At 50.1% G+C, this 11,048-nt stretch overlaps 1 protein-coding gene across 1 annotated transcript in view; it reads right to left on the bottom strand.

The window, feature by feature from the left end:
- The window catches only part of csrnp1b (cysteine-serine-rich nuclear protein 1b), a 6,535-nt gene extending 2,970 nt beyond the window's left edge, over positions 1–3,565 (bottom strand). Inside the window, exons 1-2 of the mRNA XM_055666127.1 lie at positions 3,188–3,565; positions 1,194–1,453 (exon numbers count right to left, since the gene is read on the bottom strand). Coding sequence (XP_055522102.1) covers positions 1,194–1,453; positions 3,188–3,431 — 504 coding nt within the window. The 5' untranslated portion in view covers positions 3,432–3,565. The remainder of the gene's footprint in view (positions 1–1,193; positions 1,454–3,187) is intronic.
- Between the last annotated feature and the right edge of the window lie 7,483 nt (positions 3,566–11,048).

The raw sequence follows: 11,048 nt of genomic DNA, 5'->3' as shown, positions 1-11,048 counted from the left end.
AGAGGGCACAGCCTCAGAATTAAAGGACGTAGCTTTAGAAAAGAGGCGAGGAGGACATTTCTTTAGCCAGAGGGTGGTGAATCTGTGGAATTCTTTGCCACACATGGCTGTGGAGGCCAAGTCAATGGATATATTTAAGGCAGAGATAGATAGATTCTTGATTAGTACGGGTGTCGGGGGTTATGGGGAGAAGGCAGGAGAATGGGGTTAGGAGGGAGAGATAGAACAGCCATGATTGAATGGCGGAGTAGACATGGAGTGATACAGTGTGGAAACAGGCCCTTCGGCCCAACTTGCCCAACATGTCCCATCTACACTAGCCCCACCTGCCTGCGTTTGGTCCATTTCCCTCCAAACATAGAAACATAGAAATTAGGTGCAGGAGTAGGCCATTTGTGTATCCACTGTGTATCACTAAACTAAACATCCAATCCAAACTAAACTAATCTAATCTAATCTAAACTAAAATGCTGGAGAAACTCCGCGGGTGAGACAGCATTTTGGGTCGAGACTCTTCATCAGACCCTTTTTATCTACCTTCGATTTTTCCAGCATCTGCAGTTTCTTCTTAAGCTAAATTACGTGTAGAAACATAGAAAATAGGTGCAGGAGTAGGCCATTCGGCCCTTCGAGCCTGCACCGCCATTCAATATGATCATGGCTGATCATCCAACTCAGTATCCTGTACCTGCCTTCTCTCCATACCCCCTGATCCCTTTAGCCACAAGGGCCACATCTAACCCTCTTAAATATAGCCAATGAACTGTGGCCTCAACTACCTTCTGTGGCAGAGAGTTCTACAGATTCACCACTCTTTCTGTGTGAAAAAAAATGTTTTTCTCATCTCGGTCCTAAAAGACTTCCCCCTTATCCTTAAATTGTGACCCCTTGTTCTGGACTTCCCCAAAATCGGGAACAATCTTCCTGCATCTAGCCTGTCCAACCCCTTAAGAATTTTGTAAGTTTCTATAAGATCCCCCTTCAATCTTCTAAATTCTAGCGAGTACTAGCCGAGTCTATCCAGCCTTTCTTCATATGAAAGTCCTGACCTGTATGAAAACCTGTCCTATCCATGCCTAATTTCTTAAACGTTGCCTCAACAACCTCCTTGTCGCATACACCCACCCACCACCCTTTGAAGGGCCGAATGGCCCGATACTGGAACTTGTGAAGAGGGCCAACGTTGTGCGTACCTGCAGCCTCCGTGCGTTCAGCTTCTGCTCCTTGAGGAGCGCCTTGATCTTCTGCGCGTGGACCATCTCCTGCTCCCTGGCGAACTCCGCCAACGTGTACTGCCGGCACGAGCTGTGTCTCTGGGCCATGCCCAGGGTGCAACCGCCCTGGCTGGGCACGCTGGTGAAGCCCTGGCACCGGGCAAAGTAGAACACCACCACCTGGTCAAACTGCACCCGGCAATTCCTCGCCCGCCTTGCCCGCTTCAGAATGGGCACCGCTACAGGGGCAAACACACACAACGTCAAGTCAAGTCAAGTTTATTTTGAAAGCACATTTAAAAACAACTCTCAGTGGAGTAACTAACTCACTTAGAAAACTTGATTGTACTTTGAAAGCCTTTGAAAGATTGATTGTACTGATCATCCCCAATCAGCACCCCGTTCCTGCCTTCTCCCCATATCCCCTGACTCCGCTATCTTTAAGAGCCCGATCTAGCTCTCTCTCAGTCTGAAGAAGGGTTTCGGCCCGAAACGTCGCCTATTTCCTTCGCTCCATAGATGCTGCTGCACCCGCTGAGTTTCTCCAGATTTTTTGTGTACCTAAAAACAACTCTTATTGCCCAAAGTGCTTTACATCAGAGCAGGTACTAACATGCTACATACAGTGGTGCATAGATCTAACAATACATACATACACATACAGCGCTCCCTCAGAGGGCCTCAAGAAACGCTTGTGAGCAGAAATAGACAGTAGACAATAGGTGCAGGAGTCGGCCATTCGGCCCTTCGAGCCAGCACCGCCATTCATTGGGATCATGGCTGATCATCCCCAATCTGTACCCCGTTCCTGCCTTCTCCCCATATCCCCCTGACTCCGCTATCTTTAAGAGCCCGATCTAGCTCTCTCTTGAAAGTGTCCAGAGATCCGGCCTCCACCGCCCTCTGAGGCAGAAAATTGCGGTGCTGGCTCGAAGGGACGAATGGCCTACTGCACCTATTATTTTTGTCATGGTGGCGCAGTAGAGTGGCTGCCTTACAGCGCCAGAGACCCCGGTTCCATCCCGACTACGGGTGCTGTCTTTCCGGAGTTTGTACATTCTCCCCGTGGGATTTCTCCGAGATCTTCGTTTTCCTCCCACAATCCAAAGACGTGCGGGTTTGTAGGTTAATTGGCTCGGTGTAAATGTAAAAATTGTTCCCTAGTGTGTGGGTAGGATAGTGTTAATGTGCAAGGATCACTGGTCAGTACAGAATCGGTGGGCCAAAGGGCCTGTTCCCACTGTGTATCATTAAACTAAACTAATCCAATCCAAACTAAACTAATCTAATCTAATCTAAACTATGGTAGACAAAAGTGCTGGAGAAACTCAGCGGGTGAGGCAGTATCTATGGAGCGAAGGAATGGGTGACGTTTCGGGCCGAGACCCTTCTTCAGACCCTTCGATTTTTGCAGCATCTGCAGTTTCTTCTTAAACTAAATTACATGTAAATTGTCATTAGTGTGTGCAGGATCCAGAGACGAGGAAACACTTTTTCACACAGAGAGTGGCGAGTCTGTGAAATTCTCTGCCTCAGAGGGCGGTGGAGGCCGGTTCTCTGGATGCTTTCAAGAGAGAGCTAGATAGGGCTCTTAAAGATAGCGGAGTCAGGGGATATGGGGAGAAGGCAGGAACGGGGTACTGATTGGGGATGATTAGCAATGATCATATTGAATGGCGGTGCTGGCTCGAAGGGCCGAATGGCCTCCCCTGCACCTGTTGTCTATTGATAGCGTGCGCGGGTTACTGGCCAGCGCGGAATGGGTGGGTCGTATCTAAATTAAACTAAAGATGCTGCCCAGTCCCGCTGAGTTACTCCAGCGTTTTGTGTCTATCTTTGGTTTAATGAATGAATGAATAAGTTTATTGGCCAAGTGTTCACATACAAGGAATTTGCCTTGGTGCTCCGCCCGCAAGTGACAACATGACACACAGTTAAACCAACGTCTGCAGTTGCTTCCCGCAGGCACTCACGTGTGAACAGAACGGAGGGGAAGTCCGCGTGGCGACGGGTCGACCAGGTCTCACCCCCACTCTCGTCATCGTCAGAGTCCCAGGACGAGGGGGAGTAGCAAGCGGAGGACGAGGCGGAGGAAGAGGATGAAGAGCATGATGAGGAAGATGAAGAGGAGGAGGAGGAGGAGGGCGAGGATGACGACGAGGAGCAACACGGGTCCACGTCCACCTCCACAAACTTGCGCTTCAGAAGTCCACTCATCGCCGAGCCTGTTCCGGTTGCACCCACCTGTCCAACACAACAAGAAAAGATGATATAGAACGTACGTGATGGGCCGAAGGGCCCGTTTCCGTGCTGCAAGACACTTTATTTAGGTGTCCTTGAGACTCTTGAAAGGCAACCATAAATAAAATTTATTATTATTATTATTATTATAACTTACAGAATAGTGAAAGGCTTGGATAGAGTGGACATGGAGAGGATGTTTCCATAGAAGATAGGTGCAGGAGGAGGCCATTCGGCCCTTTGAGCCAGCACTGCCATTCTGGTCCTAGACTCTCCACTAGTGGGAGAGCCTAGGACCAGAGGGCACAGCAAACAGAATTAAAGGATGTTCTTTTAGAATGGAGGCAAGGAGGAATTTCTTTATTGACAATAGGTGCAGGAGGAGGCCATTCGGCCCTTCGAGCCAGCACCGCCATTCAATGTGATCATGGCTGATCATCCCCAATCAGTAGCCCGTTCCTGCCTTCTCCCCATATCCCGACTCCGCTATTTTTAAGAGCCCTATCTAGCTCTTGGTCAGAGGGTCCACAGATGCTGCCGCACCTGCTGAGTTCCTCCAGCATTTTTGTCTACCTTCGCGTTTTCCTGCATCTGCAGTTCTCTCTTAAACATCTTGTTGTCGTGTTCAGTACAGACATTATGGGCCGAATGGCCTGGACTCTCCCACCGGTAGACACATCGTCTCTGTTATCCACTCTATCCAAGACGATGTGTCGTTTGTCCGCTGACTGGTTAGCACGCAACAAAAGCTTTTCACTGTACCTCGGTACACGGGACAATAAACTAAACGACAGAGTGTAGCAGAGGTTCACCTGCACCTCCTCCAACCTCATCTATTGCATCCGCTGCTCTAGGTGTCAGTTGCTCTACATCGGTGAGACCAAGCGTAGGCTTGGCGATCGCTTCGCCCAACACCTCCGCTCGGTTCACATTAACCAACCTGATCTCCCGGTGGCTCAGCACTTCAACTCCCCCTCCCATTCCCAATCCGACCTTTCTGTCCTGGGCCTCCTCCATGGCCCAGAGTGAGTCCCACCACAAATTGGAGGAGCAGCACCTCATATTTCGCTTGGGTAGTTTACACCCCAGCGGTATGAACATTGACTTCTCCAATTTCAGGTAGTCCCTGCTTTCTCCCTCCTTCCCCTCCCCTTCCCAGCTCTCCCACAGCCCTCTGTCTCCACCTCTTCCTTTCTTCCTCCCGTCCCCCTCCCCTCACCCCCACATCAGTCTGAGGAAGGGTCTCGACCCGAAATGTCACCCATTCCTTCGCTCCATAGATGCTGCCTCACCCGCTGAGTTTCTCCAGCATTTTTGTCCACCTTGGATTTTTCCAGCATCTGCAGTTCTTGTTTTAACATAAACTAAACCGAACTTATTGTAAACCAGCTTTGGATTGGATCCAAGGAGTTGCAGTAAGTAGTATTGTGTGGAAATGAATACAGGATATGACGGGAAGGCTATATGCGGGGAGGCAATGTGAGAGCAGGCACACACATAAACACAGCATGTAGACTGGAGTCAGAGTCGGGCACCAGTCACCCACCCGCGCGCATGACTCAGTCCAGCACACTTGCACCAGTGTTCACCGATGACGTGCTTTCCCCAGCTCGCTCCGGACTGCTCCTGTAACCTTTGCTGCCACTAGTGGGTGTGGCAACACATCTAATATACGTCAGCGAGATCACACCGTGATTCATGGCGTGTGTGTGTGTGTGTGTGTCTGTGTGTGTGTGTCTGTGTGTGTGTGGGCGTGTGTGTGTGTGTGTGTGTGTGTATGTGTGCGTGTGTGTGTGTGTGTGTGTGTGTGTGTGTGTGTGTGTGTGTCTCCCCCAGAGACAGTTTAGTTTAGATAGACACGAGTGCTGGAGTAACTCAGTGGGTCTGTGCAGCATGTGTGTGTGGTGTGTGTGGATCTGGTGTGTGACGTTTGTGTGTCTGTGTGAGTGCTGTGAGTAACTCAGCGTGTCAGGCAGCATCTGTGGAGAACATGGATAGGTGACGTTTCACAGAGTGCTGGAGTAACTCAGCGGGTCAGGCAGCATCTGTGGAGAACATGTGTGTAGGTGACGTTTCACAGTGTGTGCTGGTGTAACTCAGTGGTGTGTGTGGTGCATCTGTGGTGAACATGGATAGTGTGACGTTTCACAGTGTGCTGGAGTAACTGTGTGTGGGTGTGTGCAGCATCTGTGTGTGAACATGGATAGGTGTGTTGTGTGTGTGTGTGAGTGCTGGAGTAACTCAGCGGGTCTGGCAGCATCTGTGGAGAATATGGATAGGTGACGTGTGTGTGTGTGAGTGTGTGGTGTAACTGTGCGGGGTGTGGCAGCATCTGTGGAGTGTGTGTGTGTAGTGTGACGTTTCACAGAGTGCTGTGAGTTTGTCAGTGTGGTCAGGTGTGTGTGTGTGTGCATGTGTGGAGAATATGGATAGGTGACGTTTCACAGAGTGCTGGAGTAACTCAGCGGGTCAGGCAGCATCTGTGGAGAACATGGATAGGTGACGTTTCACAGAGTGCTGGAGTAACTCAGCGGGTCAGGCAGCATCTGTGGAGAACATGGATAGGTGACGTTTCAGGACTGAAGGAGGATCCTGACCCGAAACGTCACCTATCCATGAAACGTCACCTATCCGTTCTCCACAGATGCTGCCTGACCCGCTGAGTTACTCCAGCACTCTGTGAAACGTCACCTATCCATGTTCTCCACAGATGCTGCCTGACCCGCTGAGTTACTCCAGCACTCTGTGCTTTGCTCAGGATTCCGGTATCTACGGTTCATTGCAACACCCCCTCCCTCTACCTTGATGGGCTGAATGGCCTAATTCTTCTCCTATCACATGTCATTGTGACCCCTCCCCTCCTCCCACTCATAGAAACATAGAAAACAGGTGCAGGAGGAGGCCATTCGGCCCTTCGAGCCAACACCGCAATTCATTGTGATCATGGCTGATCGTCCCCTATCAATAACCCGTGCCTGCCTTCTCCCCATATCCCTTGACTCCACTAGCCCCTAGAGCTCTATCTAACTCTCTCTTAAATCCATCCAGTGACTTGGCCTCCACTGCCCTCTGTGGCAGGGAATTCCACAAATTCACAACTCTCTGGGTGAAAACGTTTTTTCTCACCTCAGTCTTAAATGGCCTCCCCTTTATTCTAAAAGACTGTGGCCCCTGGTTCTGGACTCGCCCAACATTGGGAACATTTTTCCTGCATCTAGCTTGTCCAGTCCTTTTATAATTTTATATGTTTCTATAAGATTCCCCCTCATCCTTCTAAACTCCAGTGAATACAAGCCCGCTCTCCCCCTCCCCCCACCCACACTGTGAAGTGGCGCTGGCTTTAAATCATTCGCCATGGGTGACAGGGTGTTGTGGACTGTGTCCAGCGTTGGGAGTACGAGGAGCTGGCAGTGCAGTACTGTTTGAGGCATCCAGACAGCCCGGCCGGCCTGTGGGAGGCACATCAGCAGCTGTGATCAACGCCGGCCCACACACCAAACACAGGAACATCCGGCCCAGATACCAGCCCCACACTGCCAGTAGCAACACACACACACACACACACACACACACAGAGACACGCACACACACACACACAGAGACACACACACAGAGACAGAGACACGCACACACACACACACAGACACACGCACACACACACACACACACACACACACACACGCACACACACACACACACAGACACGCACACACACAGACACGCACACACACACAGACACGCACACACACACACACACACACACACACAGACACAGACACGCACACACAGACACGCACACACACACAGAGACACGCACACACACACAGAGACACACACACACACACACACACACACACACACACACACACACACACACACAGACAGACACACACACACACACACACAGACACACACACACACAGACACACGCACACACACACACACACGCACACACACACACACCACACGCACACACACACACGCACACACACACACACACACACAGACACACGCACACACACACACACACACGCACACACACACACACACACACACACACACACAGACACGCACACACACACACACACACACAGACACACACACAGAGACACACACACAGACACACGCACACAGAGACACGCACACACACAGACACGCCCACGCACACACAGACACAGAGACACGCACACACGCACACGCACACACACACACGCAGGTATACACACACACACAGAGACACGCACACACACACAGAGACACACACACACACACACACACGCACGCACACCAACAAATTAAATGAATACATCAAATGAACATAGAACAGTAATGGAGGAACAGGCCCTTCAGCCCACTATGGCCATGCTGGACATGACACCAGGTTAAACTAACCCCCCTCTCCCTGCATGTGATCCATTATCCTGCATATCCACGTTCCTGTCTAAAAGCCTCTTAAACACCACTATCGTATCTGCCTCCACCCCCCCACCCCTGGCAGCGCGTTCCAGGCACCCACCACCCTCTGTGTAAAACAAACCTGCCCCGCACATCTCCTTTAAACTTTGTACACAATATACTAAAGCTGGGCTCAAAAACAATCTTGAGAGGAGGTGACGGACGGTCTGGTGACAGTTTTATATTAATCGTGCCACCATTCTGCATGGATATCACAGAGTGATAGATAGAATGTAGCCAGGAGCTTAAAATAGCCTCCAGCAGGAATACAGAACTCAAATTAGGTTAACGAGAGTCGCTGGAGACACAGAGACACCGCAGATGCTGGAATCTCAAAGTGCGGGAGGAACTCAGTGGGTCGGGCAGACTGAAGAAGGGTCTCGACCCAAAAGGTCACCGATTAAAGGGAGGGGAATAGGTGACGATTCGGGTCGAGATCCGAATTCGGGGACTCTCAGTCTCAGTCTCCGAAGAAGAAGGGTCCCGACCCGAAACGTCACCCGTTCCTTCGCTCCAGAGGTGCCGCCTGTCCCGCGGAGTTACGCCAGTTTTGTTGCGTCCACCTTCGGTTTAAACCAGCATCTGCAGTTCCTTCCTACACACAAGCATCTTGGCTTTGGTTTAAGAAAGAACTGCAGATGCTGGAAAAAATCGTAGGTAAGACGAAAATGCTGGAGGAACTCAGCGGGTGAGGCAGCATCAATGGAGCGAAGGAATAGGTGACGTTTCGGGTTGAGACCCTTCTTCATCAGACTGAAGGAATAGGTGACGTTTCGGGTCGAGACCCTTCAAGGGTCTCGACCCGAAACGTCGCCTATTCCTTCGCTCCACAGATGCTGCCTCACCCGCTGAGTTTCTCCAGCATTTTTGTCCACCTCAGTTTCAGTTTAGTTTAGTTTACAGATACACCGCGGAAACAGGCCCTTCGTCCCACCGAGTCCGCGCCGACCAGCGTTGCCCGCACACACTAACACTACCCTGCAACCCACTAGCGAGAATTTACAATTTTACTGCTGAACGTACAAGCCCGTACGTCTTTGGAGTGTGGGAGGAAACCCACGCAGGTCACGGGGAGAACGCACAGACTCCGTACAGACAGCGCCCATAGTCGGGATGGAACCCGGGTCTCTGACGCTGGGATGGCTGTGAGGCAGCAACTCTACCCGCTCCCCCAACTTGACCCGCCCCCCCTATTCTTTCTTTCATCCGTCATTCTTAGGAATGATTCCGTTATAAAATATTTCCAGGATTTACAGGACATTAAGTTCTCTTTTTTTTAATTTCCCAAAATTGACATATATGGGGCTGGAATGCGTTAATGGGCTGCGTGTCATAATAATTAACCCCGTGTGGGAAGGAACTGCAGATGCTGGTTTAAACCAGAGATAGATAGACACAAAATGCTGGAGTAACTCAGCGGGTCAGGCAGCACTGGAGAACATGGATAGGTGACGTTTCACAGAGTGCTGGAGTAACTCAGTGGGTCAGGCAGCATCTGTGGAGAACATGGATAGGTGACGTTTCACAGAGTGCTGGAGTAACTCAGCGGGTCAGGCAGCATCTCTGGAGAACATGGAAACATAGAAAATAGGTGCAGGAGTAGGCCAGTCGGCCCTTCGAGCCTGCACCGCCATTCAATATGATCATGGCTGATCATCCAACTCAGTATCCTGTACCTGCCTTCTCTCCATACCCCCTGATCCCTTTAGCCACAAGGGCCACATCTAACTCACTCTTAAATATAGCCAATGAACTGTAGCCTCAACTACCTTCTGTGGCAGAGAATTCCACAGATTCATCACTCTCTGTGTGAAAAATGTTTTTCTCATCTCGGTCCTTAAAAGATTTCCCCCTTATCCTTAAACTGTGACCCCTTCTTCTGGACTTCCCCAACATCGGGAACAATCTTCCTGCATCTAGCCTGTCCAACCCCTTGAGAATTTTGCAAGAACATGGATAGGTGACGTTTCACAGAGTGCTGGAGTAACTCAGCGGGTCAGGCAGCATCTGTGGAGAACATGGATAGGTGACGTTTCACACAGTGCTGGAGTAACTCCATCATTTGGTGAATAAGGTTACAAGTTGGGCAGAGTATTTTCCTCTATTGACATTGCCCTCTGCTGGGTAGAATGTGGAACCCCTTAAAGATGGGACTCAAAAAAAAAATCCTTTCTGCGCGGACTAGATTGCCAAAGAACATTTTGTTCCTTGGCTCTATTTAAAACTGTCTGTTTTAGTAAAACTAATCAGCAGAACAAACAGAGGCCGCAGGAATTCTGTTCTGGTGATGTCTCCCACTCCAGTTTGAGCAGAGATGCACAAGCTACACAGAGAGGTTTCATATTCCCTTTGAAGGAACATAGTAGCACCGTACAGCACCAGAACAGGCCCTTCGGCCCACAATATCCGTGCCGAACATGACGCCAAGACACAACTTCATCAGTGATAGGAGTAGAAATAGGCCATTCGGCCCATCATGTCTACACTGCCATTCAATCATAAAAAACAGGTGCAGGAGTAGGCCATTCGGCCCTTTGAGCCAGCATCGCCATTCAATGTGATCATGGCTGATCATCCCCAATCAGTGCCCCGTTCCTGCCTTCTCCCCATATCCCCTGACTCCACTATCTTTAAGAGCGCTATCTAGCTCTCTCTTGAAAGTATCCAGTGAACCTGCCTCCACCGCCCTCTGAGGCAGAGAATTCCACAGACTCACAACTCTCTGTGTTTCCTCCCCTCCGTTCTAAATGGCTTACCCCTTATTCTTAAACTGTGTGGCCCCTGGTTCTGGACTCCCCCAACATCGGGAACATGTTTCCTGCCTCTAGCGTGTCCAAACCCTTAATAATCTTATATGTTTCAATAAGATACCCTCTCATCCTTCTAAACTCTAGAGTGTACTCCGCCACTCAATCATGGCTGATCTATCTTTCCCTCCTAACCCCATTCTCCGGCCTTCTCCCCATAATGACTGACACCCGTACTAATCAAGAATCTATCTATCTCTGCCTTCATTCCCTCTGGAAGGCGACTCCTGACTGTCAAAGCTGCCACAGCCAGACATAAAAACATATTTTTCCCCACCTGTAGTAGCTCTACTCAATAACCAAAAATCTGTAGCCTCCTTTTGCTCTGGTA

The sequence above is a fragment of the Leucoraja erinacea genome, unplaced genomic scaffold (assembly GCF_028641065.1).
Source record: "Leucoraja erinacea ecotype New England unplaced genomic scaffold, Leri_hhj_1 Leri_195S, whole genome shotgun sequence".
Classification (NCBI taxonomy): domain Eukaryota; kingdom Metazoa; phylum Chordata; class Chondrichthyes; order Rajiformes; family Rajidae; genus Leucoraja; species Leucoraja erinaceus.
Note: the sequence above shows the minus strand (reverse complement) of the source record. Positions and strands in the feature narration are given on the sequence as shown.